General features: G+C 39.4%; 1 protein-coding gene across 1 annotated transcript; it reads right to left on the bottom strand.

Moving 5' to 3' along the window:
* Window positions 1-24759, bottom strand: LOC115211857 (dual specificity mitogen-activated protein kinase kinase 2). Its single transcript, XM_029780585.2, has 8 exons — window positions 24566-24759; window positions 20122-20284; window positions 15753-15872; window positions 14472-14582; window positions 11530-11709; window positions 4478-4555; window positions 2932-3071; window positions 1-328 (listed from the first exon to the last, which is right to left on the bottom strand). The coding sequence occupies exons 1-8, from the start codon at window positions 24595-24597 to the stop codon at window positions 190-192; spliced, it is 963 nt and encodes a 320-aa protein (XP_029636445.1). The 5' UTR covers window positions 24598-24759; the 3' UTR covers window positions 1-189.

Raw genomic sequence — 24759 nt, 5'->3', positions numbered from 1 at the left:
GAACTTTTATCATTTGTATGTATTAGTGTCATTTCTCATCATGTGTCTATCAAACAGAAATATTTACGGTGGAAGAAAGTCAAAGGAAAGTCAGAGTAATGTTGGATATATCCAGGAACATCACCATTTTGCATTTGATAATCTAGATAATACTCTTGGCAGTAATCTTAAAAAATGTGGATGTATATGCTATGTCTTCAATAGGTACTGTTCAATAAGTGGTGATAAATATTCACTCATATTGAAGTCGTCCTTTTCAGCATTTTGTAAAAATGTGTGACCAAGAAGAGCTTCATATTTGGGTCGATTTTCAACCTGTTTTGTCAAACTGCAATAAAGTAAACAAACAACAGTTAAATATTGAAGCAGTGATACAAAAGTAAAGCATATTTACAATAATTTATCTAAGTAACAGAAAGTATTATATGGAGTAAACAGGTTTGTCTGAAAAGCACATTATTAGTAAACGTTCTCGATTATGTTGATTTAGAAACTTATCAAAGACATTTCAGGACTAACTGGTTTACCTTATACCTATTACTTGTTTTAATCATTAGACTGTGATCATGCTGGAGTATTGTTTTGAAGAATTTTTAGTCAAATAAATTGATCCCAAAACTTGTTTTTTTTTTGAAGCCTAGTACTTATTGTATTGGTCTCTTTTGGCAAACTGCTAAGCTACAGGGATGTAAACACACCAACACCAGTTGGCAAGCAGTAGTGGGAGCAAACACAGACACAAGCATGTACACCCATATTCACACGTATGCATGTGTGTGTGTGTGAGATGGGCTTTCAGTTTTCATCAACCAAATCCACTCACAAGGCTTTGGTTGGCCCAAGGCTGTAGTAGAAGACACTTGCCCACTGGACCTGGAACCATGTGGTTAGGAAACAAGTTTCCTTACCTTCACAGCCATGCCAGTTTGTTATAATTTTTATATATCAATGATCTAGTACACATCTGTCAAGCAACTGAGAAGTCCCAAAGTTTTTAAGAGGAAGGCTTTAACTGAAAAAATGGATCTTTTCGGTTTGAACGGCAGTTTTTAAAAATAATTTCCACATAACTAAACACTTTTAAACTTCGTATACTGGTAGAATGTGTTTATAAAACATCTTTTTCTCTTGGCTTTATTGATAAAATTCTATAGTTTGTAAGATATTTGTTGTTTTTTTTCTTCAATTTCTGCAATTTCAACCAATCAATGACATCTATTGAGGTGAAAACGTTCTGTGCCATATCAATATGTCCCTCGTTTAAGAAACAGATTAGGTTTATTTACATTTTTGAAGAAAAAAGATACCCTTCCCCCACCCCTAATCCTAAAACAGATTGAAATGCAATAGATCGATACTAGGGTCATAATTATGGGTGACAATTTCATATGACACTGCTAGAAAAAACTGCCATTCAAACCAAAAAGATCCGAAAAAATTAGTAAACCACAAGAAATTCTATAACAGTCATTTAACCAACAGTGATAACATTTGTATTACAGTGTAACTATTTTAGTAACTCACTATTTGTGAGGCTGAAGTATAGCAATTAAAGTAAATAAAACATGCCACCAATAAGAATTTATGTAAAAGAAAAACAAAAAAAACTTACAGTAACACAATACTAGCATTCATTAAATATTCACTTCTTGATTATGGTAATATAACTCATCCTAATCAAGAGAAACCTGAATAGCATTAAAACATCTAATTGAGTTAATATCCTAAGCAGCTATATTAGCTATACTGGAGCACCGCCTTTAGTCGAGCAAATCGACCCCAGGACTTATTCTCTGTAAGCCTGGTACTTATTCTCTCGGTCTCTTTTTTGTCGAACCGCTAAGTTACGGGGACGTAAACACACCGGGTAGACATGGGACGAAATATCAAAGGCTGCTCTCAAGATGTGAAGCCATACAGAGAAGACAAAGGACCGAAATGATTGGTATTTTTCTGTGTTGTACTCACTTAAGAGCAGTATTGCACATATTATATCCCATTCCCTTTCCAATTCCAGAACTATTTCAATTCCTCATCATCCCTGCCCACACAATTTCAACCAATTGCTTCCTCTTTACGCCTTCAGTCACTGCTCTTTCTCCCCTCGGCTACACTCAATTCTAAACACCTCTGAATGCCCTTAAATATCTATCATCATGACCTACCTACTATAGCCCCTAATGTATCTCAATATCTCCCACAATTCCTACACTTTGCACATCATTTTATTATATTCTCTTCTATGCTCCTTCCTGAGTCTCTATCTTCCACCTTACCCCTCTACATACTGGTGTTTCCCATCATCTGCATCCCCATCCGTGTTCATCACTCACTACATTAACCTCTACTTCGATCTGTTTAATCCCTCCTCACCTTCTTATGAAAGTATCCACTCTCTCAGCCCTTCCAATGACCCACCATCCATGTCCTTACTTATACTCACCTTTTTCCTTGAGAGCTTGCTCTAGCACTATCACTACTTTCCCCTTGTCTCCTTCAGCCATATAACTCCTTTATAACAAGACACCTGTGCTTGTCCCTCTATCATAGTCAAGCTTTTCAATACTTGACATCTTCCCCACAGAAATACTCCCTCTTAGTAGTGGGAGTTGTTCCTTTTCTTTTGTTCTTTGCTGTCTTGGAAGTTATGTGGCAATCTTACTAGTGTTGATGGCAAGAAAAAAAAGCACCCAGAACACTCTAAAGTGATTGGCATTAGGAAAGGATTCCAACCATAGAAAACACACTAAAGATAATATTGGAGCTCAATGCAACCCTGCAGCTCACCAGTCCCCTATTAAACCATCCTATCCATGCCAACATGGAAAGCAGTTGTTAAATGATGGTCACCATCATCATATTTTGGATTAGATCACTCCCCAAACTAAAAATATGAAAAAGTTAATTGTTCACAGATATAAGAAACCATACCAGAATGCAGTAAACTTCTCAAAATTCTTCGAGTATTTGCCTGGTGTTAATTTCGGTGGATCTCCTTCAACAATCTCTTTCACAAAATCAAAGGGATTTGAAGTAATTGTGTATGGATATTTTCCATTTCCTACTTCAATCTGCAATTAAAAAAAAATTAATTTCGAAAGAGTACATAAAATGTTTAACTTAAGATAGGTATTAGCTAAAATATTTTATGAAAAAATATCACTAAATTTCAACGTAAGTGGATAAAGTTCAAGCTAGAAACAGGAAAGTTATTCAGCTGTTAATAGCCAGAATGATTACAGCCTTAAATAAAATGCTTTCAGGTACTTGTGTTAGCTCTTTGCATTGAGGTTAAATCCCACCAAGATAAACTTTGCCTTTCATCTTTTAGGAGATCAATAAATTAAGTACCAGTTTAGTAGTGGAGTCACTTTCGTCTCTCTCTCTCTCTCTCTCTCTCTTCCTTCCTTTCACTCTAACAGAAATCAAATATTCTCAGAACCTGGAAGGAATGAGTTACATTAGGTTTAAAATGCCATGATATGGCATATGACACAGCAGTGCCTCTAAAACTCCATAGAAGTTTGAAGGCCCATGAAAGGAAGAAACTTAAACAATTAAAAAAAGATTTAGAATGAAAACTAGTTAAGGGTTATAGCATTTTATTGAAAATAGGAGAGGAAAAAAAAACATCACTTATACAACAATAGAGAACTATGTAAAGATCAATGGTCTGAAATATAGGCGGTGAGCTGGCAGAAACGTTAGCGCGCCGGACGAAATGCTTAGCAATATTTCGTCTGCTGCTACGTTCTGAGTTCAAATTCCGCCGAGGTCGACTTTGCCTTTCATCCTTTCGGGGTCGATAAATTAAGTACCAGTTACGCACTGGGGTCGATGTAATCAACTTAATACCTATGTCTGTCCTTGTTTGTCCCCTCTGTGTTTAGCCCCTTGTGGGTAATAAAGAAATAGGTCAGAAGTAGCAGTGAATGGGCTTGTGGCAACAATATATGTAGTTTTTCAGTTTGATGAAGGTAACATAATCAGATTACACCTAAATATGTGACCAATGTTATTCCAAGGCTAGGGCTGCTCTTCTTTTGAAAGAGTTGAGCCCCATACTGTTACTGAATTATTAGGAATAGAAGAACTTCCTTGTGAAGAACATGTTTTTCTGTAACAAGTAGATGTTAGCAAGAATAGAGAAATAGCTATTGAAACATTAGAAAATATTTTTGTTGAAATAATCAAGAGTTTAACTTAATTACCATATTCTGTGGCATTGGCAGAAAGAAAATTAACACTTAACTGTTTGACAATTAGGCTGCAACTGCTTGGTTGCAAGACTAAAAAGGAGAAGAATTGATTCGCTCTTAAAAATTAACAAAAATGGTAAAAGCTATAAAAAAAAAATGTTTATATAAAAATATAAAAATATAAATAGGTGAAAATATTCCTAAAGTATATATAATGTGCTTAATAAGATGTGAAACCAAGCAAAATGAAGCAGGAAAAATTTATGAAAATTACTTACCAGCGTTATCCCTAAGCTCCAGACATCTGACCGGACATCGTTTTGTACAGGTGATAGATCAGGATCAATCAATTCAGGCTAAAAGAGCAAACAATAAATTATGGATGTGCATTATGCATAACAATTAAATCATCATCATCAATATCATCGTTTTCCATGCTAGCATGGGTTGGACAGTTTGACAGGAGTTGGTGAGCAGGAGAGCTGTGCCAGACTTCAATCGTCTGTTTTAGTATGGTTTCTATAGCTGGATGCCCTTTCTTTACCAACCACTTTACAGAGTGTACTGGGGGGCTTTTTTATGTGGCTCCAGCATGGGTGTTTTCTACATGGCATTGGCACATGGGCTGTGGTACCAGCATAGGTGCTTTTTATGTGGTACTGTCATAGGTGCTTTTTATGAGACACCAATGGGGTTACCAAGTAGAGAGGGAGTGGAACTATGGGAAGTGGCTGTGTGCCAAGTGAGAAATTAGGGTATGATAGAGGGACAGAGATAGTTGTCATACTAGAGGAGACACTAGGCCATCCCTGTAGGACAAGGGAGGAGAAGGAAGATGGTAAGGAGTCAGAGAGAAAGATAGAAAGACAGAATGGGAGAGAGAAATAGATATAGTGTTGGAGAAATAGCGTGTTGTAAATGTTACCCAATTTTCTCTGGTCAAATTCAAAATGGCATAAGTTATATTTATTGCTAAAACTGATATGTAATGAAGAATTCGACGCACTATAAGAATGTTATATTTTCCTATGACAGTGTTGATGCTGAAGATCTGCCCAGCCTGTTTTGGCATGGTTTCTATGGCTGGATTCCCTTCCAAATGCCAACCACTCTACAGAGTGTACTGGGTATTTGTATGCAGCACTGGCTTGGGTGCTTTTACATGGCACCGGTAGACGTGCTTCTCATGTGGCACCAGCACCCATGAGCTTACAAGATTAGGAATGCTCAGCTGAGGAGGGACGCAGGGTACATGCCTGTATGCAAGGACAACCATGATTTTACTTGGCCTGACGTGTCTTCTCAAGTGCAGCAAACTACCAGGAGTTTCAGCCCCTGTTGTCCCTTCTCACCATTTGGCCCCATTTCTTCCTGAGTCTACCCCTTCCACAGAAACAGCAAAATGACTAAATGTGCTTTGTTTATCTTTCTATGTTACTACATGCTTTAATTTATGTACATACACTGCTACAAAAACTTATTCTCTTTAAAATTAGATAATTTTTTATTAATCTGCTATAACAGGTAGATAATGCAAAGGTGTTCCAGTAACAAACATCCAGTCAACATATTGTTTAACATATATTATTTAACATATTAATAATATTCTGTTGTGTCTGGGGAGAGTCATTTTCTTTTTATGCCTTATAATTTAACACACTCACTGGTAAAATTTCCACTTATCTTTATATATAAAAGTCAAGTTGTGTGTCTGTCTCCTACGATTTAGATTCCTAACTACTCCCACATTTTGCGGTGCAGTTTAACCAAAACCGGGTATCTTATAGTCGTGATTCATATCGAGCCCTTCTGGGTATTAGTGTGTGTCTACGATGAGTCTACGATTTTTGAAAAAATTTACCATCATGTTTTCCCATTTTTAATGCATTTTTTTGCTATTATATAAGGGAAGTAACTCTCTAAAAATGTATTATTAAATCTCAGAACGTAAAAAGCTACAGTAACACCCCCCCATCCTTTGTGGTTAGCCATATTGAGTTGGCTATTATACTTTACATCTCTAAAAATGCTTATATAGTTATTTCCCTTACAAACCCGAGCAACGCCGGGCGATGCTGCTAGTTTCTTATAAAAATAAAAATAAGAAATACGTGGAAAGGCTTTGATCAGCCTGAGGCTACAGTAGGAGACACTTGCCCAAGATGCCACACAGTGGGACTGAATCCAGAGCCATGTGGTTGGGAAGCAAGCTTCTTACCACACAACCACACCTGTGCCTAGATATTTTTTTACTTGTTTCAGTCATTTGACTGTGGCCATGCTGGAGCACCGCCTTTAGTCAATCAAATCGACCCCGGGACTTATTCTTTGTAAGTCCAGTACTTATTCTATCGGTCACTTTTGCCGAACTGCTAAGTGACAGGGACGTAAACACACCAGCATCGGTTGTCAAGCAATGCTAGGGGGACAAACACAGACATACACACACACACATATATATATATATATATATAATATATATATATATATATACATATATACGACAGGCTTCTTTCAGTTTCCGTCTACTAAATCCACTCACAAGGCTTTGGTCGGCCCGGGGCTATAGCAGAAGACACTTGCCCAAGATGCCACGCAGTGGGACTGAACCTGGAACCATGTGGTTGGTTAGCAAGCTACTTACCACACAGCCACTCCTGCGCCTATGTATAATAAATAATGACAAGAGGCCCGTTAACTTTTAGCAACAGAAGGTTTCTTTCTGGGTTCAAAAGTATGTAGAGAGAAAGGAAAAGAAGGAATGCAACAAGCCATAAGCATTGATTCGATAAGATCTGTGGAAGAGGACTGAATTGATCTGTTGAAAATAGAACAGTAATTTGCAAGGAAAAGGGGAGTGTAAGTGAAACGAGGGAGCAGTAAGGTGTGCAAGGCCTCAACCAATACCATCATCATCATCATCATCGTTTAACGTCCGCTTTCCATGCTAGCATGGGTTGGACGGTTCAACTGGGGTCTGGGAAGCCCGAAGGCTGCACCAGGCCCAGTTTGATTTGGCAGGGTTTCTACAGCTGGATGCCCTTCCTAACGCCAGCCACTCCATGAGTGTAGTGGGTGCTTTTTACGTGCCACTGACACAGGTGCCAGACGAGTCTGGCAAACGGCCACGAACGGATGGTGCTTTTTATGTGCTACCGGCACGGGGGCCAGGCGAGGCTGGCGAACGGCCACAATCAGATGGTGTTTTTTTGTGCCACCGACACAGGTGCCAGACCAGTATAAACATATAGGTTTATACTAGTGCAATTTATCCCAACCGCACTAGTATAAATATGTGGTGTGAAATGAACTATGACTGTTCAGTGAACAAATTATGTACTGATAATAGGAAGTATTTATGGCAGAGCAAGACAAGGCAAATCATGAAATGAGAAATACAGATCTCAACATAGAAAAACTGACACTAAAATAAATATGTATTTCTTTACTACCCACAAGGGGCTAAACACAGAGAGGACAAACAAGGACAGACAAACAGATTAAGTTGATTATATCGACCCCAGTGCATAACGGGTACTTATTTAATTGACCTTGAAAGGATAAAAGGCAAAGTCGACCTCGGCAGAATTTGAACCCAGAATGTAACAGCAGACAAAATACTGTAAAGCATTTCGATCGGCATGCTAACGTTTCTGCCAGCTTGCCGCCTTTTATCACCAGTCTATCACATCTGGTTTTCCTCACTAGAGGAATTGAAGCTACTGCATCATTCATCACTTTTATAGTGCAGCCACTGCATACATTAATAAATCATATCACACTGTTGTACCAACTGAGCCACTAAGAATCAAGTTGCTTGGCCATGAACATGACACAGTACTGGCGACAAAATACAAATTCTTAGATCTGCATTCTCTAATATTTGGAGATCTGCACCATCCGTGTATCACCTCACCTGAGGCACTGATATTTGGCCGTTGCCAGCCTATCCTGGCACCTGTGCCGGTGGCACGTAAGAAGCACCATCTGTATGTGGCTTCCGTGTCAGTGGCACATAAAAACCACCAACCGATCGCAGGCGTTGCCAGCCTCTTCTGGCACCTGTGCCGGTGGCACATAAAAAGCACCCACTACACTCACGGAGTGGTTGGCATTAGGAAGGGCATCCAGCTGTAGAAACATTGCCAGATCAGACTGGAGCCTGGTGCAGCCTCCTGGCTTCCCAGACCCCGGTCGAACCATCCAATCCATGCTAGCAAGGAAAGCGGACACTAAACGATGATGATGATGATGATGATGTGTGTGCATGTGTATGTGTGTGTGTATACTCTTGTCTAAGCATCACACGATGGTTGTAAATGAATATCACCATTGTACAAGCAATATTTAGGATACATAATTTAAAACTAAAGCAAACTTGACACATATGTGTAAAAGTAAGTATATCAGTTTAAAATGAAAATAATATAAGATAGATCGATGGAAGCAGATGGTGATACTAAAGATTTTTTCATTTGCCGGTGGCACGTAAAAAGCACCCACTACACTCACGGAGTGGTTGGCGTTAGGAAGGGCATCCAGCCATAGAAACATTGCCAGATCAGACTGGGTCTGGTGCAGCCTTCTGGCTTCCCAGACCCCAATTGAACTGTCCAACCCATGCTAGCATGGAAAGCGGACACTAAACAATGATGATGATGATGATGATACTTTGTACAAAAACATTAAAATAATTTTTACCTGACTGAGTAGCTATGCAGCTTCTCTACAGCAATCTGTATTGATACCCACCATCTCTCACACTTTAACCCCTCATCTCCTAATATATAGCCAACCTCTCCTTCCCTTGAGAGGTGGGGGGTGGAGTCAGGGTCACGCAAGCTGCATGGCAACTTCAAAAGTGCTGATGGCATGAAAAACACATTCAGTACACATTGTAAAGTGGTTGGCATTAGGAAAGGCATCCGCCCATAGAAAAATATACCAAAGCAAATACTGAAGCAAGCTATAGTTCTTGGATTCACTGGATCCTGTAAAACCATCCAACCCATAGCAGCATGGACATTAAATAAAGATAACGATGATGATGATGATGATCAGGATGATGTCACATCAAGTGTCAGAATGAAAGCTATCATAACATTGCTAAGTACTCCAACTAAATGTTCCATTGTCTTGGAAGGATAAAAACAAAGTAAACCCAGTAATATTTGTATATAGACTATAAAGGGGGAAATAAAAATCTTTCCTTTTCGAAGCATGTTAATGACAGAAGTCCTTCTAAATAGGAAATGAAATCTTCATTTACTGAGAACTTGACCACATCCAATGACAGTTTATAAGGACAACAACAATATCATCATCATCATCATCGTCGTCGTCATCATCGTAATCATCATCATCATCACCACCACCACCATCACCATCATCATCACCACCACCACCATCACCATCATCATTTAACATCCGTTTTCTATGCTGCTATGGGTCAGACAGCTTGACAGGAGCTGTCAAGGCCAGTGGCCACGCCAGGTTTCATAGTCTATTTTTGACCTAGTTTCTATAGCTGGATGCCCTCCCTAATGCCTGTCACTTTACAGAGTGTACTGGGTGTTTTTATGTGAAACCATCAGCAGTGCTTTAAATGTGGCACAAGCATCAGCACTTTTAACATGGCATCAGCACCAGTTCCTTTAAACATAATTTTATTATGACAGCCATAATAGTAGACTGAGTCCAGTTTTTAGAGAGACTAAAGGACAACTAAATCAAGCCAGTATATTACTACTCAGTCACACTATTGCTGTCAGAAACAATGACAATTGTAAAACCTAGATACTGTAAAGCAACCAAGCCAACTTTTTTTATGTCCCACCAACTCCACCTTAATACAATCATAATTGTGATGATTGAGTGTCAATTTGGTTCAGACCCTCTGCACGGCAACTTAGGCAAGTGTCTTTCACTACAACCCCAGGTTGACTAAAGGGGCTAAACACAGAGAGGACAAACAAGGACAGACAAACGGATTAAATCGATTATATCGACCTCAGTGCGTACCTGGTACTTATTTAATCAACCCCGAAAGGTTGAAAGGCAAAGTCGACCTTGGCGGAATTTGAACTCAGAACGTAGCGGCAGACAAAATACTGCTAAGCATTTCGCCCAGTGTGCTAATGTTTCTGCCAGCTCGCTGCCTTTAATTGTGTATATTATCATCATCTAGTTGGGCTTGCTCAGACATTTTTAACCTGCACATGCCATCCATTTCAGTCCTGCATCATTTGAGGGAGGTCTTTAGAGAGGCATCCAGTGCCTCTGGTCAGTTGGTCTACATACATTGTTTCTGGACAACTTGCTGAAGTAAAGCCATGCTTTAGCATCCATTGCAGCAGGTCACTTGCTAGCTCTTCTTTAGCTCACCAACAATGTCCAGCAAAGAGCAAGCACCTTTCTCTTATAATTGTGGAAACAGGCAGATCTCCTTACAGCTGTTTCTTGGTAGAATCCAAGCTAGATGGAACCTACACTCAAATATTAAGACCACTCTTAAACAGTGTGTATGTGTGTGTGTATACATGAATAAACATACATGTGTATCACCTCACCTGGGGCACTGATATTTGGCCATTGCCAGCCTACCCTGGCACCTGCGCCGGTGGCACGTAAAAATAACCATCCGTATGTGGCCGATGCCAGCGCAGCCTTGACTGGCTTCCGTGTCAGTGGCACGTAAAAACCACCAACCGATCGCGGGCATTGCCAGCCTCCCCTGGCCCCTGTGCTGGTGGCACATAAAAAGCACCCACTACACTCATGGAGTGGTTGGCATTAGGAAGGGCATCCAGCTGTAGAAACATTGCCAGATCAGACTGGAGCCTGGTGCAGCCTCCTGGCTTCCCAGATCCCGGTCGAACCATCCAACCCATGCTAGCATGGAAAGCGGACACTAAACGATGATGATGATGATGATGATGTGTGTGCATGTGTATGTGTGTGTGTATACTCTTGTCTAAGCATCATACGATGGTTGTAAATGAATATCACCATTATACAAGCAATGTTGTTTGTTTCTGGTTTTCCATGGGAAAACACACCTGGTCATGGGAAATATTACCTCACTTGGAAACTGGTAAGCATCATCAGCAAGAACAACATTCAGCTGTAATAATTCTGCCTCAAAAGATTCCGTCCGACCCATGCAAGCATGGAAAAATGAAAGCTAAGCTGATGAAGTTGATGATGGCCATACCAATGACACTAACAACAATACGGAAGTGTTTCAAATTACACCAACAACAAAAATTTCTCACAAGAAACACATAAATATACAAAGAGAGCACAAAAAATTGTACAAAAGGGTACCTACAGCCATGTAAGCTTTACATCCAGCATTCATTGATTTGGCAAATGAATCATCAAGAGGTCCACTAACACCAAAGTCACAGACACAAACTCCACCATTCTTTTCAAGTAATATGTTTGATGGTTTAACATCTTTGTGCATTATTTTTAATTCTTTTCTCAGATATTGCAAAGCTTTTACAACCTAGATAAAAAGAACAAGGGTATAATTAACAACATAGAACAATAAACATTTAATAAAACTGAATTTATCAAATTTCTAGATCAATATCAGCATGGTCATGTGGTTTGGAAATTTGCTTTCTATCTATGTGGTCTTGGATTCAGGCTTACTATGCAGTACTTTCTGTTACAGCTCCAGGATGATCAAAGCGTTATAAGTGGATTTGGTACACAGAAACTGAAGTGGAGCACTAAGAGCACCATCCGAGCGTGATTGTTGCCAGAGTGGCTCACTGGTGTTTGTGCCAGTGGCACGTAAAAAGCACCATTCGAGCGTGATCGTTACCATTCGTCGCCTTACTGGCACTTGTGCAGGTGACAAAAAAAAAAAAAAACGATTTTTTTTGTGGCCGTTGCCAGTGCCACCTGACTGGCCCTCGTGCCGGTGGCACATAAAAGCACCCACTACACTCTTGGAGTGGTTGGCATTAGGAAGAGCATCCAACTGTAGAAACTCTGCCAGATCAAGATTGGAGCCTGGTGCAGCGATCTGGTTCGCTAGTCCTCAATCAAATTGTCCAACTCATGCTAGCATGGAAAGCGGACATTAAATGATGATGATGATGATGATGTATTTATCAAATTTCTAGATCAATATCTAGTCATGCGGTTTAGAAATTTGCTTTCCATCCACATGGTCTTGGATTCAGTCCTACTATGCAGTACCTTCTATTACAGCTCCAGGATGATCAAAGCTTTATAAGTGGATTTGGTACACAGAGACTGAAAGAAGCCCACTGTGTGTATGTATATAATTGTCTAGGTATCACGTGATGACTGTAAACAAGCATTATCATCATACAAGCAATGTGATTCATTTTCGGTCTTCCATAAAAAACATGTCTAGTCATGGGGAAATATTACCTTGCTTTGAAACAGGAAAGGCATGGAGCTGTAGAAAACCTCCTTCACCAAATTCCATCCGAACCATGCAAGTATAGAAAAGGGGGCATTAAAACAATTATGCTTCTGATTAGCACCACCATGTTCGTATTCCCCTATTCTATGCTGGAATGGGTTGAAAAAGATTTCTTGAGTTGGATGTCCTCCTTGGTGTCAACCCTGACACATAAAGAACTTTGTTCCACACCTTTGTACATCAAACCACAGCTGAATATTTCATTTATAGGGGACATAAACAATATCAACATTTTGTAAAATTGCTCAATGCAAAAAAATCATAAACATAGGTGTAGGAGTGGCTGTGTGGTAAGTAGCTTGCTTACGAACCACATGGTTCCGGGTTCAGTCCCACTGCGTGGAACCTTGGGCAAGTGTCTTCTACTATAGCCTCAGGCCGACCAAAGCCATGTGAGTGGATTTGGTAGACAGAAACTGAAAGAAGCCCGTTGTATATATGTATATATATATGTATGTGTCTGTGTTTGTCCCCCCAACATCGCTTGACAACCGATGCTGGTGTGTTTACGTCCCCATAACTTAGCAGTTCGGCAAAAGAGACCGACAGAATAAGTACTAGGCTTACAAAGAATAAGTCCTGGGGTCGATTTGCTCGACTAAAGGTGGTGCTCCAGCATGGCCACAACAAATGACTGAAACAAATAAAAGAGTAAAAGAGTATATGTTAGTGCCATGTAAAAAGCACCCAGTCCACTCTGTAAAGTGGTTGGCATTAGTAAGGACATCCAGCCATAAAAACCATGCAAAACAGACAGTGGAGCTTGGTGTAGTCCTCTGCCTGGCCAGCTCCTGTCAAACCATCCAACCCATGCCAGCATGGAAGATTACGATGATGATTACGATATGCATACACACACACACACATCAGGCTGCCATACAGTTTCCATTTTTCGCATCTCACTCTCAAGACATTGGTAAGCCAGGAGTTATATAGTAGAAGACACTTGTACAAAGCTGCCACGCAGTAAGACGGAACCCAACCTGCAAATGAAACCTGCTTGACCATACAACAACAATAACAACATGAGTGAAATTGGTAATAATTATTTCAAATTTTGGCACAAGGCCAATAATTTTACAGGGAAGATGTTCATTGATTAAATCAACCCCAGTACTTAACTGGTATTTATTTTATCAACCCTGAAAGGATGAAAAGCAAAGTCAATCTCAACAGAAATCTATATATATAAAAGTGAGGTTGTGTGGTGTCTGTCTCCTACGATTTAGATTCCTAACTACTCCCACATTTTGCAGTGCAGTTTAACCAAAACTGGGTATCTTATAGTCGTGATTCATATCGAGCCCTTCTGGGTATTAGCGCGCGTCTACGATAAGTCTACGATTTAAAAAAAAATTTACCATCATTTTTTCCATTTTTAATGTATTTTTTTTGCTATTATATAAGGGACGTAACTCTCTATAAATTTCTACGATGAGTCTACGATTTAAAAAAAAATTTACCATCATTTTTTTCCATTTTTAATGCATTTTTTTTGCTATTATATAAGGGACGTAACTCTCTAAAAATGTCTACGATGAGTCTATGATTTAAAAAAAATTTACCATCATTTTTTCCCATTTTTAATGCATTTTTTGCTATCATATAAGGGAAGTAACTCTCTAAAAATGTTTATATAGTTATTTCCCTTACAAACCCGAGCAACGCCGGGCGATACTGTTAGTTCAAAGATAAATTGAGAATGTAGATCCAGAAATACTGCTAAGTATTTTGTCCAACATGCTAACAATTCTGCCAAATGCTAATTGTGACATTGTGATATCATTAGTATTTATAATACTTACAATTAAAGTTGTTTTAGCCAAAAATTCTTCAGGAATTGTAGTAGAATTGACATGTTGATAAAATTGCTCCAAGCACAGATCCTTTTTTTCCATGAGTATCCAGACATCTCCCTTCATTGAAAGGAATAAATAATGATAAAGAATATTACTATAAGTTATACGTGTATATGCTATGCATGCATGTGTGTGCAAAATTGTATATAGTGTTGGAATCCTGAATGTTTCTCAGACCAAGTACATGCCAAGAAGTGTCTCTAGATTTTGCTTTATATATAATGGAGCCAGTAATATGACATTGTGGAGGCGCAATGGCCCAGTGGTTAGGGCAGTGGACTCGCGGTCGGAGGATTTCAGTTTCGATTCCCAGACCGGGCATTGTATGTGTTTATTGAGTGAAAACACCTAAAGCTCCATGAGGCTTCGGCAAGGGGTGGTGGCGACCCCTGTTGTACTCCTTCGCCCCAACTTTCTCTCACTCTTTCTTCCTGTTTCTTGGGTAAAGCTGCGATGGACTGGCGTCCCCTCCGGCTGGGGGGTGGGGAACACATACACCACAGAAACCAGGCCCATGAGCCTGGCTAGGCTTGAAAAGGGTGCATAAAAAAATAAATAAATATGACATTGTTCAAAAAAGTCAGTTCTAATGGCTTAGATTCTGAAAATTTCTATTTATATTTGCAGAGCTTACCTCTACCTATATTCACATATACCCACTAGAAATGAGTCAAAGAGGGAGCTTCTGTAGAGTCACTCAATGTACTAGAAATAATAGCCAAATCCCTTTCAAATTACACCATATTGGCTAAATGAAGGACAGAGTTATACATGCATTATGGTTGAAAAAAGACAGAATGTTCATAGCTGAAACATCTTAAGTCAAAAACACTTATTATCATTAGTCAACTGGTTAATCATCTAACCAATTAACTAACTGATTGCTTGATTAATTGTTTGATCAATCAATCAGTTAGGTTTAGCAAATTCCTTTCATCACCATTCGTGACTTCATCAATGACATATCCACTCTGCTCCAGGTTTGCTTCATGTCCATCTGCCAATCAAGCAGAGGAAAAAAGATTGATCAATTGATTGACTGACTAAATGATTAATCAAACAATCATTCTGAGTGGTTAAATTTTAACTAATTGACTAATAATTATGAAAGAAGTGAACTAGAACCAGTGTGCATGTTTATTATTGGCATGATGACCCTACCAAGATACAACAAAATCTGCTTCTACACATGAGTTCATATCAACATGAAATAAGAAAAAAATATACCTCACTAAAGAGTGTTCCCAAACATTTCACAGTATATTCACTATTAACTTTCTTTGAAATCTCCAAATCTCGTACTAAACGTTTCATTTTGTCTTGGTCAGAAGTAACAAATTTTATTTTCTGAAATATACAAAATAGTTGAAATACTTGGTTAGAAAATTTTCAATAAAAATATAAATGGATGCATCTAGATATTAAATACATGCCATAATTAAACAAAGGGTAACTATACAAAGGAAAAGGAAAAGTGGTTTGTTTATGACACAAGTCAAGCAAAATAGAGAACTTGAAATAAAAACATGGCATAGAAATAAGCAATGGCATTTTCTTCATCATGAGAAAAAGTAGAATTTAGCTTAGCGGAAATTTTCTTTAACATTTAAGCCAACTGTATCTAGCCCAAACATTCTACCTGCTTTATTTTCAAACTGGCCAAACTATTACACTAACCAACAACACCATTCTAAAAATATACAATCACATCACTGAAATCGCCATGCTACAAGATAATGCATAATTAATTCAAAAATATGCGAATAAATAAGCATTATATATTTGACACAGCAACCTGAATGCTGAAAAGTTAGGAGTGGCTGTGTGGTAAGTAGCATGCTTACCAACCACATATGGTTCCGCGTTCAGTCCCACCGCGTGGCACCATGGGCAAGTGCCTTCTACAATAGCCTCGGGCCGACCAAAGCCTTGTGGGTGGATTTGGTAGACGGAAGCTGAAAGAAGCCCGTTGTATATATGTATATTATGGCTGCCCCCTCATTATCGAGTATGGCCATTGCACGAAGCTTAACTGTTACTGGTGCTGTGATCGAATGTGACTTTTTAGCCCAGCTAAAGATCTACAATGTCTTGTATAGAATTGGCAACTAAAACCTTTACCGGTAATAGCCAGCTGTAGTTGTAACTGGGCTTCATGTACCCTTGCATGTCGTTTAAGTCCTCCTGCTGAATTACACTCTCTTCCACATGCCCGACAGATATGATTAGTATGGTGTGTTACACCACCACCAGTGGCCAGGTTGTCACTCATCTGTCTCACTTTATGACTACAAAGATTTTATATATATATATATATATATATATATATATATATATATGTGTGTGTGTGTGTGTGTGTGTCTATGTTTGTCCCCTCAACGTCGCTTGACAACTGATGGTGGTGTGTTTACGTCCCTGTAACTTAGCAGTTTGGCAAAAGAGACCGATAGAATAAGTACTAGGCTTAGAAAGAATAAGTCCTGGGGTCGAGTTGCTCGACTAAAGGCGGTGCTCCAGCATGGCCACAGTCAAGAGACTGAAACAAGTAAAAGAGTAAAAGAACAAGGCAAAAAATAAACATAACTCGTAGCCTCTGGTGCATCATATTCTAAATACATTGTGAAAAAAGCAAATTTCCAGCAGTCTTCCCAGACCCCACTCGAACCGTCCAACCCATGCTAGCAAGGAAAGTGAACGTTAAACGATGATGATGATGATGATTCATCAAGGGATAGTTTCTCTTATAGATGTGATATGCTTAAAAACACAAACTATTTCAGCAGCAGACAAAAATCATCTAGCCAGTAGCAGGCGAGAATGTAAAATGTGCTTTTCTGGTTTGTTGGACTTTGTTAGTAGCATGTATTCACTGCCAAGTGCATGCATATAACAGATTTTTAAACATAACTTGTTTGATTCCGGTTAAAAGTTACAGAAAAATTCTCATTTGTAGAGATTCAAGATGCTCTGTTTAAAGTCTGCAAAACCAATTGTGAAAATAAAAGGCTACATAGAAAAAAATATATAAATAAATTGAATCAATATTCACACATGAAACATTAGATTAAAATAATAACAATCATCATCATCATCGTTTAACGTCCGTTTTCCATGTTAGCACGGGTTGGACGGTTCGACCGGGGTCTGGGAAGCCAAGAGGCTGCACCAGGTTCTAGTCTGATCTGGCAGTGTTTCTACAGCTGGATGCCCTTCCTAACGCCAACCACTCCATGAGTGTAGTAGGTGCTTTTTATAAGCCACCAGCACAAGGGTCAGGGGAGGCTGGCAAACGGCCACAATCAGTTGGTGCTCTTTACATGCCACCGGCACGGATGCCAGTCAGGCGGTGCTTTTTACGTGTCACCAGCACAGGTATTTTGATGCTGATGTACTTGACACAATAGGTCTCCCCAAGCACAGCAGGCCATCCTGCAAGCCATGAACTCACTTCATTTGTCGGGTCTTTGAAGTCACAATGTATATAATATTTAAAACACTGTGGCTGAGTGCAGAAGCATAAAAGCTTGTGACATTCCCAAATATTTCAGTATCTTATCCAGTTCACTCAGTAGAGTGGTTGACGTTAGGAAGGGAACCCAGCGGTGAAAACCATGCCAAAACAAACCTCATCAGTGCTGGTGCCATCAAGTATAGTAATGTCATTTATCCAAAGTATTGATAAAGCCTCAAGGTATGCACATATATATTTCACTTAATGACCCAGGAAGACCCGGGATGAGGTGGTGAATATTGGGCCTCACCGAGGCAATGACTAGTGACCAGGACCTTTGGAAATATGCTGTGCTTGAGAAGACTCGGTAAGCCCAAGTGAGACCATAACCTTGTGGCCTATGCCAGGGGTGTAACCAGCCCACTTATGTGTACCTTTCCTTCATTGGACACTAAACTCTGCTTGTGAAGACCTGTTGAGGCAAGTGAAATTGAAATCAAATTTCATGACTGGCATCTGTGCTAGTGGAGCACTAAGTGTACCATACAAGCATGATCGTTGTCAGGGCACGTAAAAAGCACCATTTGAGCGTGATCGTTACCTGTGTCATTTTACTGGCACTTGTGCTGGTGACACGTGAAAAAACATTCGAGTGAGGTCATTGCCAGTGCCGCTGGACTGGCTCCTGTGCAGGTGGCACATAAAAAGCACCATTTGAGGATGACCGTTGGCAGTACCATCTGACTGGCCTTCGTGCTGGTGGCACGTAAAAGCACCCACTACACTCTCAGAATGGTTGGCATTAGGAAGGGCATCCAGCTGTAGAAACTCTGCCAGATCAGACTGGAGCCTGGTGCAGCCTCCTGGCTTCCCAGACCTGGTCAAAACGTCCAACCCATGCTAGCATGGAAAGCGGACATTAAATGATGATGATGATGATGATGATGATGGTGAAGCTAATAATCAAATGTAGAACACAATACACATATGCTTCAGAGCAAAACATTAGTTGAGTACAGAGCAGCAATAAGAAAATAAGATGACAAAGGAATAAATTATTATCTTTTGAATTTCATTAGTTTAGAGCTGTTTCAGTTATAAGATGCAGTGGACTCTGAGTTGAGTGCTTGAGTAACACCTTATAGCTTCATCAAAGCCTCGTATATGAAGTGCTAAGGCTCTGATAAAGCTATAAGATGTTACTGAAGCACTTAACTGAGTCCACTGCATCTTACAGCAAAAACAACTGTAAGCTAATGAAGTTCATAAGATAATCGTTTATTTCTTTCTTTTGTCATTTTATTTTCTTATATAAAAATATATATAAACATATTTCAAGCAATTGTGGAGGCATGTGTCAGCATCATGATCGTAAGATTGTGGTTTCGACTCCTGGACCAGGTGACACGTGTTCTTGAGCAAAACATTTCATTTCACGTTGCTCCAGTCCACTCAGCTGGCAAAAATGAGTAACGCTGTGATGGACTGGAGTCCCGTCCAGCTGGGAAACACATACGCCATTGAAACCAGGAAATCGGGCCCATGAGCCTGGCTAGGCCTTAAAAGGGCACATTAAATTAAAATAATTATTTCAAGTAGGCTTGAAAGTCATAACATGCCGGCGGGAAATAACATCAGTAGGTGAGACAAGCTGACACTGAATTAGCTTCCCTGACTGACAGGTGACAGTAGTTTAGAGAATGCGCAGGCTAAGACTACGCGCCTTCACTAGTCAGTTACGGTGAGACAGTGTCACGTGACAACCTGCTGGAGCCTAGCGGCAGGTATTTAAAGGGAAAAATTTGACAAGCCAGTCAGCCACCGGCTGACACTCGATGCTACAGCGAAGAGGCCAGGGAACAGAAGAAAGAAGAAATGCACATAACACCAGAGCTGAAGACACCTCCAAAAGCGGAGGGGGGGGGGCACCACGTCAAAACGGTAGAGGAGTAGGGGCCGAAACCGGACGTGGTTCCTCCTGTTGATGTCTGGAGCTAACTGGATCCTATAAAGGAGCTGTTGTGGTAGCAGACCACGAAGCACAGTTGTAGTTCCCCCTTTCAAGCAATCCTTCTGCAATACTTGAATAAATACATTATCTCTACTAGTGCTTTGTATTTCAATTTTTACATGCTAAATACCTACCTTGACAGCCATAATCTTTTTGGTTGGTCCATGTTCCATCCCATAGACAACTCCAAAGCTCCCATTTCCAAGAACAGATAACTGTTTCAAATCGTCAACTCTACAAGGAACTTCTTTTCCATCCAATTCAATATTTGTTACCGGACTTAAACCTTCCAGGCTTCTGTAGATGACGTATAAAAGGCAAAAGAAATATGAAATGATTAATCATATCAATTTTGATGCAGTTGATGTTAATGCTATCGAGTATAAATGAATTTTAGCTTTTTTTTACTTGCATCAACTAAAAAGTAGAATGCTATATTAAATGGAAAGGTATTGCTAATCCATAACTTTCTTCAAATGATCAACACTATAAATAGTTGAAATATAGTTTCATGGCTTTTAGAAGCCAGTCTTATTTACATTGGAACTGTTTGTATTTGTCATTGTGCTTTATTACAAATGCTGTTGGAATCATTATTGTTTAACATCTACTTTCCCATCCTTGCACAAGTCAGATGGAATTCTTTGAGGCAGATTTTCCTGTTGCCCACCCTAACCTGCTTCTATAAGACTGGACACAAACATCACTTGTATGATGGTGGTGCTCGTTTACAACCATCACATGATATTGAGTGTATTTGATAGCGAATTTGGCCCAGGGCTATTGTAGTAGACACTTGCTCAAGGTGAGATTGAACCCATCATCACATAGTTGGAAAGCAAGCTTCTTAACCACACCTGCATCTATTCAGTGTCAAAGAAATAGCCACATATCAGACTATATAAAATCATTAACCACCAACAGAAAATGAATTGGCAGAGTCTTAAGAGCATCAGATAAAATACCTTGTGATATTTGTTCTGACTCTCTGCATTTTGAGTACAAATCCTGTCAAGTTAAAGTTTGCTCTCCACCTTTTTAGGATCAGTAAATATAAAAGTACCAACCCAGGACAGTGGACTGGTGAAATTTTAACCCTTTAGCATTCAGATTAATTTACCGCTAGCATGGAGAACGGACGCTAAATGATGATGATGATGATGATGAATGCTTATTTATCCACATGGTTAATTTAAAAATTAATCATGTATTACCTCATAACCCTGAGATTTTGATGATGTGATGGTTTATTTTTAGAATGACATTGTAGGAGAGGTGTGAAAGGCTGGATCTGGCCAGTTTCAACATAAAACTGGTAGAAAATATGGGCCGGATATGTCCAGTTTAAATGTTAAAAGGTAAAGGTGAAACTCGCAGTAGTCGTTCTGGCTTTTTGCATTCTAAGTTCAAAATTAGACCAAGTCCAACATGGGAAGGAGACTTATTTAGTTTCCTAATTTAATACCACAAACTGACTTCTTAGGAACATTTAGTGGAGTCCACTCTGTTGCAAGTATTCAGGTTAGGTCTCTGGTTTGAGGAGAATTTACACAGCAGTGTAGCTAGGGGACGTCCACTGCAGGTGATGCTTTTTGGGTGCATCACTTAAAGGCCTGCCATGTAAGCCTTTATAGGACTGTGGAGGTCCATGGGGTGTGGAAAAACTCAATGACTATCCCAGGCAGCACATACTGTAGCTGAAACCCCCTTGGGTCACGACACTGACCATGGGATTGCACTTAGAAAGTTACCCTCCCAGGCACAAGTCAGGGCAAGGTTGTTTGTGGAAGACCAGCAGTCGCCCATGCATACTGGCCTCCCCTTTCCACACCACCAGTGTTAACCAAGGGAACGGCAACAGCCGATACAGCTTTGCACCTGTGACGTCGCAACTCATTTCTACAGCTGAGTGAACTGGAGCAATGTGAAATAAAGTGTCTTGCTCAAGAACACAATACACAGCCCGGTCTGGGATTCGAGCTCACAACCTCACGATCGTAAGCTCGACGCTCTAACAACTGAGCCATGAGCCTTTATACTGTAGCTACGCCACTGAATTTACTTCTCCACTCCAATAAGTCCTGTCAGTTTTAACTATGAATATTCCATATGTTCAACTTCCATAGTGCTGGCACTATAATAAAATGCACTCTGTACATTCTGTAAAGCAGCATGGGAAAGGAAGATGCAAGCAAGGAAAATAAGCTAAAATTAAACAGACGAGTTAGTGTCGATGAATAAAATGACTTCCAAGAAGAACTGATTCAAACTGTTCTGAGCAGTCCAATGCATGCTGGCATGGAAGGCAGACGTAAAATGATGACGATGAGACATCAATAATTATTCCGTGAAAAACTAAGAGGGTAAAGATCCCCTTCGGTCATGAGTGGCCATCAGATTGCACCTAGAAAGTTGCCCTCCAAAGCACAAGTCCAGGATGTCCAGCAGTCGCCCATACCAACCTCCCCTCTCCATACCACCGATGTTATCCAAGGGAAAGGCAAAGGGGCCGATACAGCTTGGCACCAGTGATGTCGCAACTCATTTCTACAGCTGAGTGAACTGGAGCAACACACAGCCAGGTCCAGGAATCGAACGAGAACTTCACAATTATAGGTGAAACAACTACAACATTTAAAACAAAATAAATGTTATGCCTACTCTAACAAATGACTAAACATCAACTTTTGGGGCCCCGAGATGTGTTACGAATTTTAATTTTATTTAACTTTTCGTAATGTTAACTTACTTCCCTTAGCTCAGATTTTGTTTCATCACTTTCAGTTTGTAATAGGTCAAGGACGTTTTGAAAACCAACAGGTTTAAAAAATTGTATGCATGAGTGTATGTATACACGCATGTGTGTGTGTGTGTGTAGGTATGCTTGTATGTGTGGGTATGCATTCATGCGTGTATGTATGCATGCATTTGTTTCCGTGCGTATGTGCACAAGATACATGCCCACACAAGCATACGTGTGTCCCAAGTGGCTTTAACTTGGATTAGAGTTGTAGAGTTCAAATGAGAGGGGAATGTAGCAGTGACAACAACAACAACAAAAAGTGGATGAGGCTTGCTTCTTGCCCTTTTATACAAATATACGTTTAAAACAGTTTTTAATTTCACACGCACAAATACGATGGTTGTCTATGCGCTACACGAGCATGACGATCGCGGACAAATGTTAAGATCAGTAATGCCCATGTAAGGGTTCTAAGTTGAGTATGGCTTGCACAACACCGCGATGACAAAAAGCCCAGAGACAAGCAAAGTGCAAGATGTCCGGCTCAGTAGAGCAGCGGATTTTATTTACGAGTTGGCCTTCTAGAGGAATGCATAGACAAAGACCAGGGGTCCCTAACTCCCAAAGGGCTTGCCGCGCCCTCGGACTCCAACCTGAGTATTTCTATATCCCAACGGACACACATAATATAAAGAAAGAAATAGATAGATCCTCAGTAAATCATAAATTCGAAAGAAAAGCACAGAACAGTAGAGAGTATTTGGAGAATGTTATAGTTATGGCAGGTTTATAGGTTATTTTTCTTTTGAAGAAAGATTATAGGCCATCAGCCATTAGGGTCTGACGAGATGTGCAAAGCTGAGCGCTTCATGGACGCAAAATCCTGGGTAACACTATGAACCGGGCCATAACATTCTCTCATATATACATAACCTCTTTTTTTTTATTTGTTTCAGTCATTTTGTCGAAGAAATCGACCTCGCCTTTTAGTCGAAGAAATCGACCACTGCATTAACCCTTATTCTTTGTAAACCTAGTACTTATTCTATCAGTCTCTTTTGCCGAACCGCTAAGTTATGGGGACATAAACACACCAACATAGGTTGTCAAGAGATTGGGGGGGGGGGACAAATACAGACACTTATATATACGACGGGGTTCTTTCAATTTCTGTTCGGGTAAAACCCTTCAAGGCGGTTCCTCATCATGGTCGCAGCACAATGAGTTAAACAAGATTTATAAATATATATATTTATATTTATATATATATATCTTTCCTATATCATTGAAAATAAAACGAGTTTTATCCTGGACAGGCACCAGTTAATGCAATAACCGGATAGAAAGTTATCACCAATCCCTCTACATGCAAAAGTAAAGAACTTATAAACAATAAAATACTTAAATTAATTTGATAAGTGAAAATAAGAAACGATGCAACATTTTAAAAACTAATTTGATATTAAATAAATGTAACTTTGTTTCTTTTCGCTGATTAAATATAAAATAATTAACTCGGCTCGCACTAACTGCACGCTAATAATTATGTCGGTACTTTACGGAAGTATTAGATTTTCATTTAATTTTAATAAATTCTACATAAAAAGAATAATTAACTACTCGATCAATTAATTAAAATAAAATTATGTATGATTAATTCAGGACGTATCCCGCTCTTGTTATGTTATTCTTAAAGGATCGTAAAGAATTAAGATACTTTTAAAAGTTATGATCATTTTAATTTTGTGTTATTTATTTACTTATAATATAATAAAAAGTTAGTTTGCTGGCTTTTACTGAACATCAATACTGAAATATATATTACGAATACAGACTTGCGGATTTCGGGATCCATTCTTCTTCTCATGATGATAGGAAATCAGTTTGCATGCTTTCCGAAACTGAGCCAGGTTTTACACAAGACTGGCGTATGTGACACGGTCACTTTTTTCTTGTCGCTTAGAAAGCAGATAAATTTTAAAATAAACTTTTTTCTTTCTTTCTAATATCTATTTATTTATTATGTTTT

This window comes from Octopus sinensis, linkage group LG5, assembly GCF_006345805.1.
Source record: "Octopus sinensis linkage group LG5, ASM634580v1, whole genome shotgun sequence".
In the NCBI taxonomy this organism is placed as follows: Eukaryota; Metazoa; Mollusca; class Cephalopoda; order Octopoda; family Octopodidae; genus Octopus; species Octopus sinensis.
Note: the sequence above shows the minus strand (reverse complement) of the source record. Positions and strands in the feature narration are given on the sequence as shown.

What these genes read in the sequence shown, in the direction of transcription:
- LOC115211857 (XM_029780585.2), bottom strand. Translation starts at nt 24,597, where the DNA reads ATGAGAAGAAGAATGGATCCCGAAATCCGCAA. An exon ending in TGGCTAAAACAACTTTAATT is followed by an intron (nt 11,710 to 14,471) that starts GTAAGTATTATA and finishes CTTTTTATCTAG; the next exon opens with GTTGTAAAAGCTTTGCAATA. An exon ending in GGAGCTTAGGGATAACGCTG is followed by an intron (nt 3,072 to 4,477) that starts GTAAGTAATTTT and finishes TTTTAATTGCAG; the next exon opens with ATTGAAGTAGGAAATGGAAA.